The 25,422-nt window shown below is 35.1% G+C and overlaps 1 protein-coding gene across 3 annotated transcripts in view; it reads right to left on the bottom strand.

The window, feature by feature from the left end:
* LOC150106825 (uncharacterized) overlaps positions 1-25,422 on the bottom strand; it is a 325,973-nt gene that overhangs the window by 124,083 nt on the left and 176,468 nt on the right. For all 3 annotated transcript variants that reach the window (XM_090393339.1, XM_090393337.1, XM_090393340.1), the window contains one exon: positions 13,211-13,375. In XM_090393339.1, coding sequence (XP_090249465.1) covers positions 13,211-13,375 — 165 coding nt within the window. The remainder of the gene's footprint in view (positions 1-13,210; positions 13,376-25,422) is intronic.

The raw sequence follows: 25,422 nt of genomic DNA, 5'->3' as shown, positions 1-25,422 counted from the left end.
TCTGTGAAAGGAAAAGCTGTCCAAAACTACAGTTGTGTGAGGTAAATGAGCCATTATCAAGAGCAATCCAAAAAATATTTATTTAAGTTGTAAGTTGAGAAGAAGCACAGAAAGTTATGCAGCTGTAAAATAATCTTGTGTAAGACCACGATTACTTAATAAATGTAAACAGCCTGGTATTAAAAGTGACAAGAAAAAGACAAAATAGGCAGAAACAGAGCAAAAAATCAATGGAAGTCTCTTGAGAACTTACAGAGAAAGTAAAATACTTCAGTCATTTAGATATTATTATTATTATTATTATTATTATTATTATTATTGCACGGGCCCTTCCATGGAGTCCTAAGACTCATCATGGAAGATCCAAACTATCAACACAATATCTATTATCTATCAGTGCCAGGGCACGGCACTGATAGATAATACGAGGGCACGGCGAAAGAGGCGTCCGCCACGGGTGCAACTAGGTTTGGGAGTGCAAAACGTAAAAAATAAAAATAAATAAATAGATATTGTATTTTTAAATTTCGGCAATATGCCACATTAGACATACAAATTCTGCAACACAGCAGAATTCCACTACATTTGATAACACCGGTGAGTTCCAATTCATCTCGAGTTAGATGGCAATGACAGTGCCTGATATCACGACTTGAACATAACATTTCTTTCCAGTTGTTCTCGTTTTTGTCTCAAGTAAATTGTTCCATTGCATCATTAACTATTAATGAATGTATTTTCGCATTTTATGATTTTGTAGAATTTTGTATCTCCAAATTCCCATCTAATCTTAAATATTTGCATAGATGATCTAATACAATCTTCGATTATCCTCCTAATGTGTCTATCTGCCCAGCCTAAGTTTATTACCTTTCATATTATAATTTTAATCCCTTTATGACCTCCTTTGATATCATTCCAATCTACCTGAATCCCTCATTTCATGACTCACTGACAAAAATTATTCACCAGTCCTTATTTACACCCATCAAACCCAGGATGCAATGAAAGTCAATCTTCCCACCCTCAATATGTCCATTCGTTCTACTTTTTGTAGATTAGAGAATTTCCAAAATCATGTAATTATTATTAGTCTTGTTGTCATTCATAAGATCAGTTGTATTGTTGCTGTGTTGTAATCAGTAATGTCGACAGGTTGTAGCATAGAGACAGCCTGCCTCACGGCGCTGCTCAATAAGGGTGCTCGTTCAGCAGTATTACGGCAACAAGAATATTTTACAAAAATACAGTCTTTATTTTACCAAATAAAAAAGCACCATTTCCCATATGTAACCATACAGTTACATATGTGCTTATTATATTTTATTAATAAATAAATTATAGTCATACATACTAAAACAACATTTTAGAACCCACTTATTAGATACTTAAGGAAACACCCCCTAAAGTATTATACGATGTGAATTTCATAAACTTTTATAGTCTATATATATTAAATTATATTATGCATGAATTCTCTTACTCAAATTGCGAGTCACTATCACCCAACTTTTCACGTTGGAGCGATAACTCGCTCCCTGCAGTAAGCAACAGCAATTATACTGCAGAAACACGGGTTCACAGCCATTTGCAGACTGTGTAATATATTTCTCAACAAATAGTACAATTACAGACAACCGAGAATATAAACACTAACTAATGAATCGCATCTCCCCTCAAACAGAAACTGCTATATACACTCAAGCAAACCACATGTTGCAGGTGCAACATGTGGTTTGTTTGAGTGTTTGCTTGACACTACCCCATCATGAATGTGTTAAAACTAAGAAATACATAGTGAATGCATTTCAGATATTATTGAAATCGGTTTAAAAGAATTAGCATTTCAATTCAATCGCCAGCTTGTTTTGTTTGGGTCGCGCGATCTTTTGTTAATACTGCACCAATCATATGCACTTCTTTGATAGTTGCTCTTTCTCTACTGGCCTACAATCACGCACATCTTTCACTTCTCATTAGTAATTTGTCAAGAATTGTTCATTACGTATTTCAAGTCTTAAATTACTGGTAATTTTTGCTTGATATAATGGGAAAGAAGATGACTCTATTTGGGTAGATAACTTTGATTACACACAAGGAAACTGCTCTCGAGGACAGAAGAAGTGATGGAGAATAGAAGCTTCTTGGTAAGTCATACCCATTTTCAGTTTTTTTTTCCCGAAAACTTTAGTTTCCGAACTCCACATATATATATCTCACACCACGATTTTTTAGCTTTAATTTTGGGAAAAAAAGTGCGAGTTATATTCAAGTAAATACGGTAATTTTTATAGCCTTTCAAATTCTTAAGTATAGATCGTTGGTTAAAGACTGGATTTATAAAACACACAAAAGACAGCAATATAGCAGATATAGAAATAAGCAATTTCACTCCTCTCATTGATGATAAATTATTTATACTAAGTAAAAATGTATAGTATCTTTATAAATTTTGTTCTATTAAAAATAAATCATATTTTTTTGTTTAAACGTACATCTAAATTCAAATAAAACACACATTTACAATGAAATATATTTTTATTTATTTATTATTTTTATTTTGATAAGGTACTTGGTAATAATGAAAATTAAAGAAGTACACAGATATCTGAAGTTTTAGAAACACTGTCCAAATATTTAGTCTGAAACATAGGTGTATATTATGTCTGTTGGTTTTCTTAAATTCCGCTTTGAATTTGGATAGACGAAACAGCATGATATGCACTTCTTACATTTTTTTCCAGTGTCATTTCAATTTTGAATGTGAAACATATTGAGTATATTGTGTACTCTGTGTTTAAGTGACGTCGGACAATTTTTGACTTTGATTTTAATTGATTTTAATTGTGTACTTATTTTTGGATTTTTGATAGACAAATAAAATTTTAAAGGTAGTAGTTTATAAATAATAAACATATTAATCAGAGGCGTATTTTGCCAAAATGCCAAAATCACTCATTGTGCAGCATACTTTACTTTTTACATTGCCCTCAATAATTACAGTTTAACTTTAATTATAAAATTTTCAAATTATTGTATAAATTAATCATTTATAGTAAAAATCCATAGAAGGCAACTGTTTTAAATTGATTTTTTTAAATAAGATTTTATTGTTTTAAAACTCTTAACAATAATAAATAAATTAACTCAAAATTAATAATTAATAGAAAAAGAATAATTTATCAATACAAAATTTACTGTCATTTAGATCGGCAATTTGAAAGAGAAAAAGTTATCAGGAGCTGCTTTTCTCAAAAGGAAAAGAGAAAAGGAAGAGCAAGTAAAGACAGCAACAAGCGATATAAGGAGATTTGGAATTTTAACGAAAGACACCAAAAAGAACAAGTTTTCAACAGAACCAGCACCAAAAGTTCTAAAAATTTCAGCACCAGCCATAGGAGCAGCTTCTACATCCTCGTCCACCGATACCAATGATTCCCCCGCATCAGCCACCGATACTGATGTAACAACCATTTGTGGTGATTCCAAAAATGATGATAGCGACAAACAGGAATTACGAACAGATGATCCACCTCTAGTTCATTCAAGCTTAACAACTGAATTAAATCTGCCTTCTACAAGTAGTTATGTTTCATGTGAAATTGAAACAGAAGAGAAAAGCACAATTGAACATCAAAACCAGGAAATCGAGAAGCAATGTAATAATGATAATTATATAGTGGATGTTAAATTAGAAAATATTGATAATGCAAAAATAATAGATTTTAATGATCCCACAACATGGCATTTAACCAATAGTAACATACAAATATTTGTTCAACATGGATCCGAGTTGTGCGATAATATAAGTGTTTATCCTGATACAGAAAATCGGCATTTTGATAAAAAATAGTTTGTAAAAACCATATCAATTGGAGAACAAGTACTCAGAAATTGGTTGACATATTGCAAGCAAAAAGATGCACTGTTCTGTTTTCCATGTATTCTTTTTGGAAAAAATCAGAATGTATGGACCACTGCGGGGTTTTGAGACTGGCAGCATTTGAATCCTATGTTACGTCATGAAAATTCATTACATCATAAAAAAAATTACGCTGAATGGAAAACTTTCGAATCAAAAATTAAGAAAGGTGGTTTCATAGACGATCAATTACAAGAAGCAATTTTAAAAGAAAAAGAAAAGTGGAGGCATATTTTAAAAGTTATTTTGGATGCTATTCTACACTGCGTAAAAAATAATGACACTTTGAGAGAAACTTGTGAAAACATTGGTCATCCCGAATGTGGAAAATTTTTGAACACGATAGAATTAATTAGTCATTACGATCCTATTACTGCGCAACATATTGAAAGTCATAAGAAAAATCAAGTTAATTATTTCTCTCCTATAATACAAAATGATATAATTAATATAGTTGCTTCTAAAATTAGACAGCATATTGTTTCAAATATTCGAAAAGCAAAATATTTTTCTATTTTATTTGATAGCATGTCTGACACTTCTCACCAGGAACAGATAACCCAAATTTTGCGCTATGTTAACATTGATCCTAACACGAATAAATGTAGCACTGAAGAAACCTTCATAGATTTTATTGTGACACATCCAAAAACTGGCGAAGCACTTGCGAATGACATCGAAAAAAAGTTAATATCAGACAGATTAAATATTAGAAATATAAGAGGACAGTCATATGATAATGGAGCGAATATGGCGGGTAAATACAAGGGGGTACAAGCCAGGATATTACGTTTAAACAATATGGCGAGATTTCTTCCATGCACTGCTCGCAGCCTTAATTTAATAGGCGTTCATGCTGCATAAACATCTGTTCAAATGAAATTGTGTTTTGGAACAATTCAACAATTGTTTAACTTTTTTTGTAAATTACTAGTAGATGGGATCTTTTAAAGGGAAAATTATCTGTTCGTCTTAAAGGTTTAAATGACACGAGGTGACCCACGAAAGTTAATGAGGTAAAAGTCTTACGAAATCAAATGCCTTTAATAATACAACTTCTTAACGAAATGTGTGATGGACAAAGACAAGTTACAGTAGACTCTGTAGCAAATGCTAGAATGATGTTGCTAAAATTATTAACAAAATTTAATTTTGTTGCACTATTAATATTTTGGGATACAATATTAGGAAAGATAAATAAAGTAAATTTACTTTTACAAGAAAAAAAAATCACAGTCGAAAATGATAAAAGCTCTAAAACATGAAATTCAACAGTACCAAAATGATTTTTTCGAATCGCTTCACAATTTGGCAAAAAGTTTAGCCAAAACGATAAATATTGAAACTTGCATTCCAGAAAAGAGACAGTGCAAAATAAAAAATATGCCTGGTGAGAAAGCTACTGATCATTTGTTTGCCATGAATGAAACTGCATTACTAAAAAAAGAAAACCTGGCATTGAAATATAATAGTGACTTAGATGCTCCAGAATTTGTATGTGAAATTGAGAGTTTCAAATCTTGCAAAAAAATTACGAACTCTCATTACAAAACACATATCCAAATCTAGACATAGCATTAAGGATTTTCATAATAATGCCCTGTAACAACAGCTTCTTGCAAACATTCGTTTGGCAAATTGAAAATTGTAAAATCGTACATTCGTTCTTCTCTTGGATAAGAGCGATTGACAAACATGTCTATAATATCAATTGATAAATTATGATGATATAATAGATGTGTTTGCAAATGAAAATGCTAGAAAAATTTCTTTATAAAATATGCTGAACTTATTTGTTTTTATTATATTATTTTATATTATACCTACGTCTTTAATTTATTTGTCACTGAATATGAATAAAAATTTGTTCTTATTTAATAGATTATTTATTTATACAAAATTTATTATATAATTAGATTTACAAGCAACTCATTTTGATGGGGTTAATAGTAAGTACTTAACATATTGCATTTAGTAAAATTTAACTTGTTACATTTAAATTTTTCGAAATTTTTGTCATTTTTGGGTTGGGAGGGGGACACAAGTTAGACACTTGCCACAGGCGCTTCATACCCTCGTTAAGGCACTGCTATCTATCATAAGGACTAGAAAAATCCAGTCCTTATGCCTTTGCTAACCACATTCTTATCCAACTTCCAGGGATGACCTCTTGTTTTGTCTCCACTAGCCAAGTGCTGAAACATTTATCCTGCATCAATCCTATAAAATCCTTTAATTAACTTAAATGTTTCTATCATATCCCCCCTTTTTGCCTATTAGCCAACTTTTGCAATTCACAAACTCTCAATTTATTCTCATAGGTAGCATTCTGCAGACCACTTACCTCTAGATCCTTTATATTGCACTTGAATGGAATAATTTACAGCATAAAAAGAAATAGTTACACAAGTTTGAATACCAGTTCTCTGTTTTACTAATTCCATAATTAATACCTTATTGTCAGTGGTATTGGGTTTTTACCCATGCCACTAAATACCAAGAATAGGTTGGACAAGTATGTACTAAAATTGTACGCAATTTGAAGAGAAAGGTTAGTGCTCAGAAATCTATTTTTACTCAACCAACATCAATACAAAAAAGCTCACTCTTGGCATTGTTTGTTGTAAGTGCAGAGATAGCAAAAGCAAAAAAAATCATTATATGATGGTGAATCTGTAAAACACTGCCAGTGAGTTTGAAAGCGTCCCACTATCAAAACAATCTGTAACAAAAAGAGTTGAGGAAATAGGTTCTTACATATTAAATAAATTAAAAAGTGTTATTACAGATTCAGTTTACTTCTCATTGGCTCTGGAACTGACATAACAGATACAGCTCAACTTCTAATTTTCATTTGAACTGCTTCCAAAAATTTTGTTATTAATGAAGAGCTACTAGCATTAGAGTCATTGCATAACATATCCAAGAGTCAAGACATTTATGATGCAGTTATGAAGATTGTAAATGGTACTGGTGACATCAACAATCTCACAGTTATTGTGACAGATGGCAGCAAATCAATGCATGGTACTCAAACAGGCCTAGTTGTCTTACTAAGGAAGGATGGAATCAATTGCCCTGTATTGCACTGCATTATACATCAGGAGGCTCTGTGTGGCAAATTCTGAAGATAGATGTTATGAAAACCATAATGAAGTGTGTGAATCTAATTAAGGGTGGAAATTGGGCCTTTACACACCGCAAGTTTCTTTCTTTTCTAACAGAAATGGAGGCAGAATATGACGATTAAGTGTTGTACACAGAAGTACGTTCGCTAAGCAGAGGGAACTGATTGAAACAGTCTTTTGCTAAAGGAAATAAAACAGTTTTTAGAGGAACATGAGAAGACAAACAAAGAACTATCACAAAACTTTGTGATACTCATTTTAACAGCTTACTCGCCTCTCTAACAGACATCACACATTACATGAATGAATTCAAAGTGAAGTTACAGGGACATAACCAAACAATCTCAGATTTAGTGGACCTAGATGGGTTCAAAAGTCGACTGAAGGTTTTTAAATTCACCTTAGTCTGAGGAAACTTGGTACATTTCCCTTCCTGCAGGGAGTTGATGGAGGAGAGCCATGACATTGACTTCAAGTTTTATGTGCCAATGTTAGACCAACTTTTGGAGCAATTCAGTAAGCAATTTTCTGACTTCAGTGACGTGCAGCCACAACTGACATTATTTAACAACCCAATGAAATGCGACATTTCACAGCAGCATGACACTATTCAATTGGAGTTGTGTGACCTTCAAAGTGACCTCTTTTTCCAGTCAAAGGTGAAGATAGGCATTGACTTTTGGAAACTGGTACCATGGGAAAAATATCCTGCATTGAGTGATTTCAGCTTGAGAATTCCATCTATGTTTGGAAGCACATACATATGTGAATGCACTTTCTCAACTATGAGGACGGTTGAATCTTCACAAAGAAGCCGACTGACTGATGACCACCTTCAGGATTTGCTACGAATATCGCCATCATCGTTGAAAATCAACTTTGATGAACTTGTTGCCGCACATGAATGCCCACAGTGTTCTCATCAAGTTGTATTACATATAAAAAACCAGAAATATGAAATTAAATTTAATTTAACAACTTATATTTAAATCAATCAAGTATTTTATATTGTTCTCCCAGTAGTAAAATGATTTAATAAATATAGTAATTCAATACATATAACTATTGCCTTGAAAAAATGCAGAGTTTATTTTTATTTAAGTTCTGTCTAAAAGTGTGCGGCCCGTGACGCTATCACTCATATATTGGTCCTTGTATAGAATGAAGTTGGCCATGCCTGCTCTACATCATATTTATGTAAGACTCGCTTCTCTGCTATGAACACAATGAAGAGCAAGAATAGGTTATTTATTTATTTAGCGTATCATGATAGAATGGCCGTGAGGCCCCTTTTTTACGGGGAAGTATGGTACCATTCTGCCCTTCAGGGATTGGGTGAAGGGCTAATCACCTCTCCCTGTAAAAATTATCTGATTATGGAAACTGCAAATCTGGATGAACAAATGCTCCTAGCTGCAGACGTGACTTGTGAGACCACAGAAGACGGTTATCTAGCCTGGACTGATGTGGATAACATATATATGACACATCAAGGAGAAAGCCTTTCGGAACCCTTATTGTTGAAAAAGCCACTTATGAAGCGACAAAAAATTTTAAAGATTGGATCATGGAATATCAGAACACTGCACCAGGTAGGAAAAACTAGGCAGGTAACAAATGAAATGGACAATTACAAGTTAGACATTTTATAAAAGTTGAAAGTTTATTTTTCACTTGGTTAGAGTATAATAAATTTAGTTTAATCCATTTATCCAAGTGTGAGCAAACAAAGTTTGCGCCTGAAAGTATCTTCAGGACTAGGGCAAGGTGATACAACACCAGGGCAACTCGTTGCAAAGGTGTAGCAAGCTACCAACACTCCTGTCTCAGTATCTCCCTTAATGCAAAACACATCTCCTTGTGGATATGTCTAATGTTATGCATTAAGGGAAGGGCCACTACCCAGACTAGTTTCGACCTTTATTGAGGTCTCTTCAGTGGGAGCCAGGCCCAAGCTGAGATACCAGGCAGAAGCATTCGTAGGTCATCTCTACCTATAGGAGTTGCCAAATGGTGTGCCACCCTTTTTTAATAAATTACTCTGGATTTAGAGAAAGATGTTGAAAGTTTATTTTTCACTTGGTTAGAGTATAATAAATTTAGTTTAATCCATTTATCCAAGTGTGAGCAAACAAAGTTTGCGCCTGAAAGTATCTTCAGGACTAGGGCAAGGTGATACAACACCAGGGCAACTCGTTGCAAAGGTGTAGCAAGCTACCAACACTCCTGTCTCAGTATCTCCCTTAATGCAAAACACATCTCCTTGTGGATATGTCTAATGTTATGCATTAAGGGAAGGGCCACTACCCAGACTAGTTTCGACCTTTATTGAGGTCTCTTCAGTGGGAGCCAGGCCCAAGCTGAGATACCAGGCAGAAAACTAAATTTATTAGACATTTTAGGCATCAGCAAACTCAGATGGACTGGTTTTGGTAGACTTATAACTAAAGATAAGACAATACTCTGGATCAGAGTACAATATTGTCTTGTCTTTAGTTATAAAACTAAAGTCTTTTTCATGACTAAACTTGTCTTTAGTCATGAAAAAGGAGTTGTGCTAATATGAACCCAAAAGTAACCAAAAGCCTGATGGAATGGGAACCAGTAAACGAGAGAATTATAAAAGCCAGGTTCTATTCCAAATTTATCCAACTTTCTGTTGTGCAGGTTTACGCACCTACTAATGAAGCAGATGATGAAATAAAAGAATGCTTTTATGAACAACTCCAAATGGTAATAAATTCTATTCCAAAACACGATATGATAATACTCATTGGCAATCTTAATGCAAAAGTGGATAAAAGGTCATGTGTAGAAGAAAAATCCTTAGGTTTTGAGGCTTGTGGAGACCGAAATGAAAATGGAATGATGCTTATATCCTTTTTTGAAATGAACAACTTTGTCATTGGAGGAAGTAAATTCAAGCATAAAGAAATATATAAACTGACTTGGATCGCACTGGGTGGCAGTACAAGAAACCAAATTGATCATGTTACTATCAATAGTAAATTTGTAAGATCCATGCTTAATGTGAGAGTCAAACGTCATGCAGATGTTGGTTATGACAACTTCTTGTTAGTGACGAAGTTGAAATTAAAACTTCAAAGTCTATTAAGAAAGAAAAGAAGTTCAAGAACTTAAAATTTGATATTGAAAAATTAAAGAAACGAGAGAAAAGTTTGCTTTGGAGATAAAGAACAAATTCAATATATTAGAAATAGAGGAAAATCAAGATGTAACAGTAGAAAACAACAAAGTAGAAGAATATTGGAAAAACTTCAGGAATACATACAATGAAGTTGCTGAAGATGTAATTGGTAAACGAAGAAAAAAAAAAAATAAATAAAGCATGGTTAACTGCAGAAACTTGGAAGATCATTAAAGAGAGAAAAAAGATTAAATCATTAATGAACAATACAAATTCAGAACGATTATATAAGGTACATAGCAATCACTATAATGAACTAAATAAAAGCGTAAAAAGAGCTGCAAGAGCCGACAAGAGAAAATATATTGATGAATTAGCAAAAGAAGCACAACATGCTGCAGAAAATGGACAAATTAGACAACATTATCAGATTATAAAACAAATCAATGGTAACAAAAAAAAAAAAAAAGCAATCCCTTCTTCCATTAGAGACAAACAAGGAAAGTTATTGACGATTGACGATTGACTCCAAAATCTAAGAAAGATGGAGAGACTATTTTGAAGAAACTTTGATGAATGTAAAGGTAGATACAAGATCTCAACAAGCGCAAAATATTACAACTAGTGTAATACCCACTTTGAACACTTCTGAGGATGAGATTTTGTTGAGCGAAGTCAAAGATGCCTTGAAGGCACTAAAATCTAACAAAGCATGTGGAAATGATAATATCAATGCCGAAATGTTAAAAGCTGATCTTAACAAAACAACCTGAAACAAAGGTTATACAATGAAATATGGAAGACAGAAAAAATTTCTGAACAATAGAAAGAAGCAGTAATTATAAAAATCCCCCAAAAAAGGAGATTTGACCAAGGGTGAAAATTGGAGAGGAATAAGTTTGCTTTAAATTCCTGCAAAGGTTTTTAAAAAAATTTTAATTAATAGACTAAAAAAAAGGAAATCGAAAATTTACTAAGAGAAGAACAGGCAGGTTTTCAAACTGGTTGCAGAACCATCAAACAAATATTCCCTCTTAGAAATACAGGTAACCCTCATATAACGCAGATGTTAGGTTCCACAAAAATGCCGCGTTATGTGAGACTCAGATCATAGAAAAAGTAGGGTTAGGTTCCAAAATTGTTTTTTTTAAGATTATATAACAATGACATATCCAACAAAAAAATATTTTTATTTAATTCAGGTAATTCATGTAAGTTAAGAAAAGATATAAACTATGAAACAAATACATAGTATAAAATTATAAAAAATTATAAATTGTTCATCATCATCATCAAATTCCTGCCATGTACCCGCAAGGGGGGGTACAGGATATGATAGTACTACATGAAAAAAATTACACCATTATTAATTTCCTATCTACAATTTTCCTCCAAATCAGTCTGTTACTTGTCAAGACTCCAACATTATCAGATCTTATATTTCTATCGTCTAAAGCACTTTGTACCGTATCAATCCGCCAATATCTTGGTCTTCCTCTGGGTCGTTTTCCTGCCAACCTGGCAGAGGACACTTGTTTTGCTAATCTTTCCTCGCCCATTCTGTTTAAGTAACCATACCACCTGAGATTAGCTCTGCTAACACATTCCTGGATGCTGACAATGTCAAGTTCTTTCCTAATATCCTCGTTTTTAATATGATATTGCCATCGATGCCATCTGTTCACGCCTATAATCTTTCCCAGGACTCTCACATCTGCAGTCTCTAGTCTTTGGTCAAGTGTTTTACTTCTGACCCAGCTCTCAGATCCATAAGATCTGGTTTGAACACTGTCTTGTATACAGCTAATTTAGTGTTCTGACTAATTTCTCTCTTATTCCATATGAATTTATTCAATTGACTTCCCACCATACCAGCTTCACTGATTCTGTTGTCTATTTTTATATTTAATTTACCATCTTCAGTAAAAATCGAATTAGTGTAAAGGGGTCAAAAATGGCAGAAAGTTTAGTTTAGAAATTGATCTTATATTTTGTGCTATGTGTGAACCTAATTCACCCATGGAATGTGAATAGTATACTTGTCAGTTTGAATATTTCTTATTTGCTTAACTAGTGATTTAGTAATGATTCCAATGATTTGCCTTTGACATGTTAAACTTAATTGTAATCTCTTTAGCCATTTAATAAATGTAAGCCTGAGTTTTGTCTGAGCATGAGACTGATTTTACCACTCATAAAATTACGGACCTATACATAAGGGAAATATAAGGGGAGTTAAGAGTATTTTGGCCATGACTGTATACTAAGATTACTTTAAGCTACTTAATTAATTTAATAAAGTTAGGTAACACTTGACCTCCGGGAAAGTTTCTTTGGACAAGAATTTTCTGTCCTAAAGCTCTGACTGGTGCAGCTAAAACACAAATATCGTCAGAGCTTGAAAAGGGAAATGGGTCCCAGAGAGATAGTTTAGAGATATTCTTAGTAGGCACAAGAGAAATAATAATAGTGAAATTTATAGAAAAACGACATAAAACTATGAATGTCAACTTGTTTACACTATTAAAAATGCACAACATATTAATAATCATTGTAGAGACAGTTAAAACACACAGCACTCAACCAAAAATATTAAACCAAAACTGAAAATTGTAAACCGATATTATTATGAACTGAAACAAAAACCAAAAAAAAAAAAAAAAAACATGACGAAAATTCGGCTTGTTTGGATTAATTTGTTCGCTACTGTAAATGGCCTAGTGATGAAGATGCAAATATTTGTGGACTCATTCTTTGCTAAAGGATAAAAACAAGATTATAATTTATTTTCAAGTGTAATGTTAAGGGTATGTAATTTTGTATTTGCTGGAATGCATTTCTAGGTCTTGCTTTACATAAACCATTTGCATTTATACACAATGCAATTTTCTTCAGAAAAAAACACTTTGGATTAATCAGAATATGCCTATAAACTGAAAAAAAAAAAAACAACTTACTGATTTAAAAAATAAATAAATAAATAAATAAACAATTGGTTCTCTTAGCGTATACCTTGATTTGATGATTCCAACAATTTCTGTAGTACTTTTGCTCCTATAGAATACATATCAAAGTCCAACAACAAAGAGACTAATTTAAGCAATAAGCGAGCTCTTAATATAAATTCTTCTGCGCAAACATCACCTCCTAATTCTGAAGGGTTAATCCACTGGCATTCTATAATTAATGAGGGAAAAAAAATAGAAGTACAAATATTTGAGGGTCTATAGGGTATAGAAAAAACAATATGGATATGATAAAAATTTAATTTGATTGTAGTTAAATTTACTCAACACATTAACTAAAAACCATCCTCATCACCAGAAGTGTATCTATACTAAGTATGCACTCAGACCAATTAAGTAGTACATGTAGTAAAATTTTCTTAGAAACATTCAAACTCTTATTACCCAGCAACAAATATCTGGTGTAATGACATATTTAGTTCCAATGATTCCTAAATGTATCATTTTTCATTCTAATTTTCATATTCTGGAATGAAAGTGGATATGAAAATGACCAATTTCATAGGTCATTTTCATTCCAGCTGTCTCTAATAATGCTAAGCAAGTACATAGACTCAAGACTTTGTACTGTATTTAGTGCTAAACATAGCTTATTTTGCTTTGCTTGCATCCTTGCAGAATAGGGTCAGTGTGTGGGGGAGGGGGGGGAGTGATCTCATGATACAAGGTCATTTTCTTTCTAGTACTACATAACCAAATATATATACAGGCATTGTTTATTACTGGTTGGTTTAACCATGTTGACTGCAACATGGTTTAAACTTGACTTGACTTTCAGTCAAGTTTAAACTAAACTTGACTGCAACTTTCTAGTACTACATAACCAAATATATATACAGGCATTGTTTATTACTGGTTGGTTTAACCATGTTGCAGTCAACATGGTTAAAATACACCACTCCACTACACTTCATATCCATCATATATTTCAACGTAATATTATTATTATTACGACCAACTCCAGGGAGTCCTTAGACTCATCGAAGGAGGCCCAACATCATGTCAAGAACAACTATTCAACACTCACAAAGTATCTATCATACCTCACCTTAAACTCATTCACTGTCACAGCACCCACCACAGACTCTGGCAGCCCATTTCACTCATTCACCACTCTAAAAGTAAAGAACCCAGCTCTAACACCCCTTACTAACCACACTCTTGCCGAGCTTCCATGGATGTCCCCTAGTCCTCCTCCGCCTATCAACCAATTTTTGCAAACCCACAAATCCTCAACCTGCCTGAGGTTTCTGTTCACTTTCATCTCCACCCCAAGTAAACCTGAATTCCAAATATGAATTGTTATATTTCCTACTGTATTTCTTCTGTGAACTGCTTGTTTCTTCTACTTTAATAGTATCAGATTTACTCGCCGTTATCGTTATTTTCGTGTTTTACACTCACAAACACTATCAAATGAAGCTATTTGAGTGTATTTAAGTATATTTCGTTATATAGCACATAATTTAACGCAGAGGTTGTTAAAGAAACCAGCAATACATAGTATAGTGCATTATACCTTGTTCCGACATTATGTCGTTAGAGGGTGCTGTAATCGAACTAATCTCTGGATCCTCTCAACCTCCTCCCCATCAAGAAGAAACCTAGGTGACCAAATCTGGGCACAGTAGTCGAGAAGGGGTCTTATCAAGGCTCGATACAGAGAAACAATAACATGCTTGTCTCTGCTCGTCAATGTATTCTTCGGCAACCGATTTGATGAGCTGATTTGGCCACTTTTGCAATTTGCCCCCTAAACTTCAACTCCTTATCCACCAACACTACTAAATCTCTTGCCTCATCAATTTCTTGGAGTACAGTTTCACCAATGTAGTAAATTGCTGCTAATCTTTTCACCCCAAAATGTATACCCTTACATTTTGCCACATTAAATTGACATCCATTCTCCTTAGACCAGACCTCCAATCTATCCAAATCATCCCCAAAATTTTGACATCATCTGCATTCACTATTCCCCTACCCAACTTTGCATCATCCGCAAACAAATGAACTGTTCCTCTCAGATCCTTTCCTATATCATTAATGAACAAATTAAACAGCAGTGGTCCAAAAATAGAACCTTGTGGCACACCACTAGTCATAGGCGTCTTTTGGACTCTACTCCTGAATAAACCACTCTCTGATATCTCTCCGTCAACCACCCTCCTATCCATCTCACCAACCCTATATCCATCCCCATATGCTGCAATTTACTGATTAGAATTCCATGTGGTATTCTGTCAAAGGCCTCAGCAAGGTCCAGTAGAATCGCTGCAAACCCATTACCCTTATCCAGTTCAGCCGTCACTGTGTTATAATACGTGAGCAAGTTACTGAGGCATGAGTCTCTGATATCTCTCCGTCAACCACCCTCCTATCCATCTCACCAACCCTATATCCATCCCCATATGCTGCAATTTACTGATTAGAATTCCATGTGGTATTCTGTCAAAGGCCTTAGCAAGGTTCAGTAGAATCGCTGCAAACCCATTACCCTTATCCAGTTCAGCCGTCACTGTGTTATAATACGTGAGCAAGTTACTGAGGCATGACCTACCGTTCACAAAACCATGCTGTCCCCAATACAGTATCCCATTTTCATCTATTCAATCTTGTATTTTCCTCTTGACTATTTTCTCCAAGACCTTGATAACGATTCCTGTTATGCTGATTGGCCGGTAATTTTCAACAGCAGCCTTGGAACTACCTTTATGCAGAGGAACTATTTTCCCCTCTTTCCACCCCCTTGGGACTGACCCAGACCCGAGGCTCAAATTAAACAAAATGGTCAAGGGCATTGACAATTCTTTAGCCGCTTCACGTATGACACGAGCTGGTATACCATCCAATCCCACAGATGTATTGACATTGAGGTTCTCTAATAGACTATTTACCTCTACTTCATTTATCTCAATACCAGTATAAGCTGTTGGTTCTTCCATTCCTGCAATGTCACCACCTGGATGATATACTCTTGCAAAGTGCTCGCTGAGTAATTCCACTATATCGACTGATTCGGTTACCTCCCTACCCTCAGCATTTTTTAAAATCATTCTGTCACGAACATTTTTCCTTTTACTTGCAACATATTGAAAAAACTGTTTGGGATTCTCTTTAGCCTGCATGGCCAATTTTCTTTCATAATCTGCTTTTTCTTTTCTTACCACCCTTGTTACCTTTCTGGTCTGAGCTTTATACTGTTCCTGCACCTGCTGGTCACCTTTCTCCTTAAATTCCCTCCACAATTGTTTCTTTTTTTGCAGCTCAAGCTTTATAGTGTTATTCATCCATTTAACCTCTACTTGATTTATTATTCGGACTCTTGGTATACAGTCAACCATTGCCTCCTGCAAACACTTCTTAACCACCTCCCCTGCACTATCCACATCCAGCCCTTGCAGTTTTACATGCCATGGCACTGAGCCAAGCACATTCCTAAGCTTGTCATACTTACCAGCCCGGTAATTCCACATGTACCCTGTCTTAATTGTAAATGTCACACCTTTAGCCACCTCCCAAGTATGATCACTCCCACCAATGGTCATGTTCGTTACAGCCACAATCTCAGATGCAATTACTAGGTCAAGCACTCTCTGCCCCCCTAGTATTTTCCATTACATGCTGTCGCAGATAGTTGTCCCTTAATAACCGCATAAAATCCAATTCCTTCCTCCCATGTGCCCTCTCCTCCTTCCAGTCAATGTTACCATAATTGAAATCACCCATAATAATTACCCTCCTTCCTCTCATTTCTTCTATTTGCCTATGCATACTACCCCACCATCTATTCCATCACCTGGTCTATAGCAGCACCCAATTGTATATTTTTTTTTCTGCTAGCCTCTATCTCACACCAAATAGCCTCAAATGTGCTCTTTTCTCTATCCTGCAGTTCAACTTCTGTACTCCTTGGCTGCAACTCATCAGCTATCATCAATAACACTCCTCCCTCCTTTTTATTTTCCCTGTCACTCCTGAACACGCTATACCTGTCACATTCGATCCCACTAGCTTTATCATCTTCTGTCAGCCATGTTTCACTAATACCAACAGCCTGTGCCCTGGAAGTGCCAACCAAGGCCAAAAACTCCTCCTTCTTGTTCCTAATACTCCTGGCATTAGTGTACATGAATTGCAGAAGCCCGTTAATCCCATCCCTACTTTGATGCCTTATACTAACTATCCCATTCTGATTTGTTGTCCTTCGTACTTGCTTGGGCATATTATACTCATTCATACACTCAACTGCCTCCCTAAAGTCTGCATATCTACTTCCCCCCCCTTAATAAATCTAGTTTCCCTGAGTCTGTACATCCCCTTTATTCATCAACACTTTTTCAAGCTTCCATACACCAAATCCATTCAAATGTAAACCATCCTTGATGTACCCGTGTTTCACTCAGGATTTCTCCATGAGTGCAGGTCACAAAAGATGCCTCCAACGATGTCGATCTTGAGCCTCTCTCTTCCATGTTATACCCATAGATTTCACTAGTGGATCTTCCCATCTTGTAGGTGGTCTTCCTGGTTTTCTCTTTATTCTTGGTTGCCAGTTGAGTATTCTATATGTCCATCTGTTATCCCTGAGTCTGGCTATGTGACCTGCCCATCTCATCTTGCTTTCACATATTGCAGTTACACATCTTTTATGCCTGATCTCTTTCTTAGTTCCATTTTTCTAACATGTTCCATTCAGTTGATGTTACAAATCCTGCGTTCTATTGAGTTATTCTGAGAGTCTCTTCTTCTTTTCTTGTTGTGTTCCATGTTTCTGATCCATATGTGAGTGATGGTAGAATATCACTATTAAATAGTTTTGCTTTCGGAGAGATGTCAAGATTTGGATCAGTAAGTGTTTCTTTTAGTCTGTTGAATGATAGCCATGCAGCTTTCTTTCTTTTTTGCTAGTTCTTCAGATAAATCGTTATTCATTTTTATTGTATGTCCTAAGTACTTGTATGAGTGAACTTGTTCTATAGGGATGTTATCAATACATAGGTGACTGTCACTTGTGTAGATGTTTTTGATCCATTTTGTTTTTTCTAGATTCATTTCTAAGCCTATCTTACTGCTGTTTGTGTATACTTTTTCACCCATTTCTTCTAGGTCTTTTGGGTTGTGGGATATCAGTACTAGATCATCGGCAAACATAAGAATTTGTAGTGTTTCACCATCTATGCTTATTCCTCCGTTAAGGTCTATTTCTTTCAGAATGTATTCTAAAGTGCTGGTAAATAGATTTGGGGAGATCACATCGTCTTGGCAGACTCCTCTCTTTATATCTATATTTATAGGTTGATCAAATAGGGTTATTTGTGTGGTCTGATTTTTGTTAATTTCTTTTATCATGTGGATATAAGTAGGATCCACATTTATTTCCAGTAAGACACTAATGACTGCACTGTGTTCTATGGTATCAAACTTTTTTAAAATCAATAAAGAGGAAACATAGAGGGATTCAGTATTCTCTGCATTTTTCTGTTAGTTGTGAAATGACCTGAATGATCATTGTGGAGAAGCCTCTTTTGAATCCTGCCTGCTCTCTGCTGAAGTTGTCTTCTAGAATGTTTCGGATTCTGTTCAGTATTACTCTGTTCATGATCTTATATATGTGAGAGAGTAGACAGATTGGACGATAGTTTTTTTATGTCTTCCTTGTTCCCTTTTTTGAATAGAAGTATGGTTTTTGAGGTTTTCCATTCCTCTGGAATCTTTCTTTCTTTGAAGTACCACGTGAATCTCGCAGCCAAGGCTTTGAAAATAATTGGTCCACCTTGTTGGATTTCTTCAGCCTTAACATGATCAAATCCTGAGGCTTTTCCTTGACTCATTTTCTTAAGGGCATGTTCTATTTCTTCTGGAACTACATCTGGTATATTGCTTGGTTTTGGAATGATAGGTTCTGAAACGTAGCACTTAGTTGCATAGAGATCATTATAAAAATTCTGTACAATTTCTTCTATCCTTTTTCTGTTAGTATGTTTTTCTCCATTTTGATCCTGTAAAGCAGATGGAATTGACTGTTTAAAATTTAAGTCTTTCTCTATTTTTTTCTGGCTGGTTTTTGCCTGCACTGCTTCTCTTAATTTTTGTATCCTGAAAGCTTTGTAGTCTTGTAGTGTGGTACTACCTCGCAATTTCTTATCACATCACTATTTTCTATATTCTGATTTTCTTTAATGATATCACTCTAGCCACCCAAAACACGCTTTAGATCCTCATTCTCCTTACACTTTCTGCACATTTTTACTCCACTATCACCATTTAACCAGACTCTAACCACTCTTCGCAAAGCATACATCTCACAGACAGCACATTGCATAAACTCTTTTATATCAAAATTCTTAAACAAACATGGCGACCTGGCGGCCATTTTTTTTTTAATCGTTGCCAAGTGGACGCTATCTTATCTTAAAAATAATAATTAAAATAACACAGAAAACACACAAAAACCGCACAGACACACTAAGATACGAAAAGCAAACAATACTACATAAAATTCTAGTAAAATTGCCAATGATAACATAAAACACTACTGATTTTTTCAGGAGCTCTCGACAAGCCGACGATCATATTAGTGCGACACCTACCAACAATATAATATCAATGGTATTACAATTTTAATATGCACTTCGCATCCATGGTAACCTGGACGTATATATACATCTTGGCTGGTTGGGTGGTTAAACATACAAAAGTTTTGAATTTCTCTTAATCATTGATCTCTTATATATTCTTATATAAGGATGTACTTTATCCCCTCTGTTATTCATTATCTATATGGATCACATTATGAAGGAAAGTGGTATTAAACATGATATCAGAATTGGAGATGTTAATGTGAGCTCTTTGCTTTATGTGGACGATGTTATACTCCTAAATAAATCTGCTACAAGTTTGCAAGACTAAAGTGAATAACAATAACTGTTGTAATAGATATGGTATGAAGGTCAGCAATAAAAAGACAAAGACAATGAAAATAGGTAGAATCATTGAAAACATCAACTGCATTGTGAATGGAGAACCTGTGGAACAAGTAAAACATTTCAGCTACTTAGGCATGATTTTTAGTGAAGATGATAAATTAAATATGGAAATAGACAACAGAATCAACAAAGCTGGTAGGAAGTCAGTTGAATAAATTCATATGGAATAAGAGATAAATTAGTCGGAACACTAAATTAGCTGTATATATAAAAGACAGTGTTCAAACCAGTTTTAACTTATGGATCTGAGAGCTGGGTCAGAAGTAAAACACTTGACCAAAGACTAGAGACTGCAGATATGAGAGTCCTGAGAAAGAGGCGTGAACAGATGGCATCAATGGCAATATCATATTAAAAATGAGGATATTAGGAAAGAACTTGACATTGTCAGCATCCAGGAATGCGTTAGCAGAGATAATCTCAGGTGGTATGGTCACTTAAACAGAATGGGCGAGGAAAGATTAGCAAAACAAGTGTTCTCTGCCAGGTTGGCAGGAAAACGACCCAGAGGAAGACCAAGATATAGGTGGATTGATACGGTAAAAAGTATCTTAGACGATAGAAATATAAGATCTGATAATGTTGGAGTCTTGACAAGTAACAGACTGATTTGGAGGAAAATTGTAGATAGGAAGTTAGTAATGATGTAAATTTTTCATGTAGTACTATCATATCCTGTACACCCATTGAGAGTGCATGTCAGGAATTTGATGATGATGATGATGATATATTTTCAAAAGATTGGCTTTTCACACCATATAACTTTGGTTTCAATGGAAATACATGCCATGATTGGTGATGTCCACCTGATATGTAAAGAAGAAACACGAGACAAACTTATGTCACCCCCCCCCCGAGGATCAAGTGTCACCTCAGGTGTCAAAGTACACCATGATAAAATTCAATATTACTATAATTATGAATTTATATACAGATATGAGTAAACAGCACAAGATTTCTATATTTAAATCAACACAAGCTAGTAAAATTACCACTACCACTGACGCTGGAAAGAGCACATTTCATCACTGAGTGATCTAAGTGTAATGACTTCTGCAGCCGACAGTGCGAAGGAAAAGAAGCCATACACCACCTAAAATCGATTTAAACAAGAATGTTTCCAATTTTCAAATGTAGGTTAATATTGCCTCTTCTACAATAGCGAGAAGAAAAAATAAACATACAATCCTTCCTACATAGTACTCGAATTCACTCAAAAAGATTATTGCGCACAATGTGTTGTTTGTTCACAGGTTTTGTCTAATATAGATCTTGTACTGTTTACTCATATCTGTAAATAAATTTATAATTATAGTAACATTGACACATTTTCAGTGGCTGAGACAAATTGTATCATGCTGTACTTTGACACCTGAGGTGACAATTTATCCTCAGGGGGTGAGCATGAGTTTGTCACATGCTTCTTCTTTGCATATCAGGTGGGCATCATGCTATGGTTCCATTCAACTTACACAGTCTTGCCATAAATACTGTTACAAATTCCACACATCCCCACACTGCCCACAGAATCGCACGAGTCGGTTCTGTTAGTGGCACTGTGAGTAGCCAACATTCACATTTTTATCAGTAGAGAAAGATACACTGGTTAAAATGCAGTGGGGAGATTATGAGAACCGTGTAGCTATAATAGCACTTCACAATGTTGGAATGTAGCTACCTGTTATTTTCAATATGCCAAAAATACTCAGGATCAATAGGATATTTGTGTATCAGACTATTAATCATTATAACAATACAGAAAACGTATCTGACAGCCAAACAGATCGACCATGCTGCATTAAGATGCGAGAGGGATGTGAAGGCACGCCTCTGCCATAATCCTGTGAGAACACAGAAAGTGATGAAGTGAGAGATTAATGTTTCACAGAGAATGATTTCACGTGTACTAACTGATGACCTGGGGGGGGGGGAGTCTATTGTTGTTCTACTGAAACACTTCCTAACACCATAACTTATGTGGCAGAGGTTGATAAAATCAAAGGCACTTCTCTGGTGATATGCAAACAACAGAAAAAGAGATATCCTCTTCATAGATGAGAAGATTTTCACCATTGCCACCAAAATGATCAGGTATATGCCTCAGATGATTGCACAGCACATGCCATAGCACCCAGGATTCAGAGGGATCATCCCCCTGCATCAGTGATGTTTGATGAAGGGTGATGTATCAGGGAGTATCCAAGTTGCCTTTCTATGAAAAAGGGATCACAATCTCTGCCAAAGTGTATCAAAACTGTACTGGAACCTTTGGTAAGGCCCTTGAATAACACCTTGTTTCACAGCAGGCAGTGGACTTTCCAACAGGACTCAGCTCCTGCACACAAGGCAAAGACCACAAAACAGTGGTTGGAGGTGAATGTGCCGGACCACATATTACCCTCTGTTTGGTGATCTGGAAGTTCTGATCTGAATTTGCTGGACTTCAAATTGTAGACTTCAATCTCTCAAACTTGGGAGATTAGCCTGCATGAAATGATACCCTAGTATCACCTAGCATGTTGGGGTGTTAAAATCCACCTTCAGGTGGATTTTAACACCCCAACAGGCCAGGACGTATATATAAGTTCAGATAAATCTGGATACAATTCTGTAACACCTATTGAATAACATGGATAAGAAGTGCAAGTTGGGCTCACTATTTCATCCACCTCGGCCGGCAGAGAGGTTAAGAGGGCAGTGGCAGCGTTTCCATTGGATGATGTGCATGCCGCCATAGATATTTGGTATCATAGGCTTCGGGCATACGTGAAGGCAAAAGGAGAACATTTAGAACATCGAGTGTTGCTATATGTACATTATACATGTGGTTTGTATGTGCTGAAAGCTATCAATGATTTAAAGTTTATGAGCTGTTCAAGTTAAAACAACATTTATGGCCAGACTAGGTATAAAGCATTGGAAACAAAGAAATTACTTATAATCTCAGAAACAGTAATATGGTATATACTTATAAGTAATGAAAATGACTTAGCTCTTAAAGCACAGTTTTTGATATTGCTTCACATTGGTAAATAAAAAATAAAAATACATTCACCATAAGAGAAGATTTGTTTAAGCCTTGCATGTTGGATTCATGCTGTATAATGTCATCATCATCATCAAATTCCTGATATATACCCTCAAGGGATGTACAGGATATGATAGTACAATATGAAAAATTCACATCATTACTAACTTCCTATCTACAATTTTCCTCCAATATTATCATATTTCATATTTCTGTCTTCTAAGGCACTTTTTACTGTATCAATCCACCTATATCTTGGTCTTCCTCTGGGTCTTTTTCCTGCCAACCTGGCAGAGATCACTTGTTTTGCTAACTTTCCTCTTCCATTTTATTATTTTTACAGCTGTTTTGCTTGCTTTTGTTTGTCTGTGTTTCTAGTCTTTGGTCAAGTATTTTACTTCTGACCCAGCTTTCAGATCCATAAGTTAAAATTAGTTTGAATACTGTCTTGTATACGGCTCATTTAGTTTTGGCTAATTTCTCTCTTATTCCATAGAAATTTATTCAGTTGACTTCCTACCATACCAACTCTGTTGATTCTGTTGTCTATTTCCATATTTAATTTACCGTCTTCACTAAAAATCGTGCCTAAGCAGCTGAAATGTTTTACTTGTTCTATAGGTTCTCCATTCACAATGCAGTTGATATTTTCAATGTTTCTGCCTATTTTCATTGTCTTTGTCTTTTTAATGCTGACCTTCATACCATATCTATTACAACAGTTATTCACTTTAGTCAGCGAATCTTACAGACTTGTAGCGGATTTATTTAGAAGTAAAACATCATCTGCATAAAGCTCAGATTAACATCTCCAATTTTGATATCAGGTTTGATACTACTTTCCTTCATAATGTGAGCCATATAGATAATGAATAACAGAGGGGATAACATACATCCTTGTCTGACACCACATTTAACATTAAACCTCCTTCCTGTGCTTCCTTCATTCTAATTGCTGACTTACAACTCAAATAAAAGCTAAGTATTGCTTGGTATATGCCCAATTAACACCACATAACTGTAGTGTTTTGAGTAGCTTCTCTCTTGGCACCTTGTCATATGCCTTTTCAAGATCTACAAAACTTAAATACAGATCTTTATTATATTCCCATGATTTCTTAACTATCTGTCGTAAAGTGAAAAATCTGATCCTGACAGCCTCTATTTGGTATGAATCCAGCTTGTTCTTCACCAAGCTTCTCTTCCACAATCCTTCTCAACCGTTTCTCAAGTATATGTGCATATATCTTACCAGGAAGAATCAGTAATGAAATACCTCTGTCATTTTCACATGCAGTTCTATTTCCCTTTTTATATATGGGTACTATGAGAGCTCGACTCCAATCATGTGGAATTCGTCCCTCTGTCCAGGTCTTTCGAACTATGAAAGACTTTTATACCTCCATATTTGAGCATTTCTGGTCGAATATCCTTTCCTGCTGCCTTTCCACATTTCAGGCTTTTGATGGTTTTTTCTACTTCAAGTATGGATATGCATTCCTGACTGCATGCCTGGTTGGTGTTTTTTTACCACTGTACTACCATCTGTTGTGTCACCTTTTCTTAATAACTTTGATATCTATGCTTTTTACGTTTATTCGCCCCTTGGTGTCACGTGGTACTATCTAAGTACAAAGGGAATTGCCTTGGGGTAGAGCCAAAATCCAAATGTAACAAAGCTTCTGAGGTTCTTCTCCTCATAAAATCCTAACATTTATTTGTTTTCGCTGCGCCACTTAGGACAATAAGTTTAAAGGAAAAAAAACTTAAACAAGAAGTGAACACCCAGCTATACCTCAGTGATTAACACTGTGCAATCGCGACCACAGACATGCTACTCAAATCTCCCGCTTAGGTTCGCATATTTAGCAAGTGGTGCATCGGAAAATACTAACAAACAAATGAATTAGAGTAAGCAAAAGATTTATTTAACATTCTAACATATATACAGTTCATGGAAGTCTGGGAAAGATCATTTCTAAACTACAAATTTATGTGCTATCATAGTTATCAAATACAAACAGTAAATTAAATTCTCATAACTCACATAAGATTAACAATAGACCTGTTCTATGTTACTTCACACATAAGATCCTAATAACTCTCTTAATTAAAACCTAGTAAACATACATTATCACCTTGTATTCACACATCCTAAGGTTATCACTGCTTAAGTTACACTTG

The sequence above is a fragment of the Typopeltis vanoorti genome, chromosome 5, assembly GCF_054136105.1.
Source record: "Typopeltis vanoorti isolate ZY-2024b chromosome 5, IOZ_Tvanoo_1.0, whole genome shotgun sequence".
NCBI classification, from domain to species: Eukaryota; Metazoa; Arthropoda; class Arachnida; order Uropygi; family Thelyphonidae; genus Typopeltis; species Typopeltis vanoorti.
The sequence above is the reverse complement of the archived record's forward strand: the minus strand, read 5'-3'. Positions and strand labels throughout refer to the sequence as shown.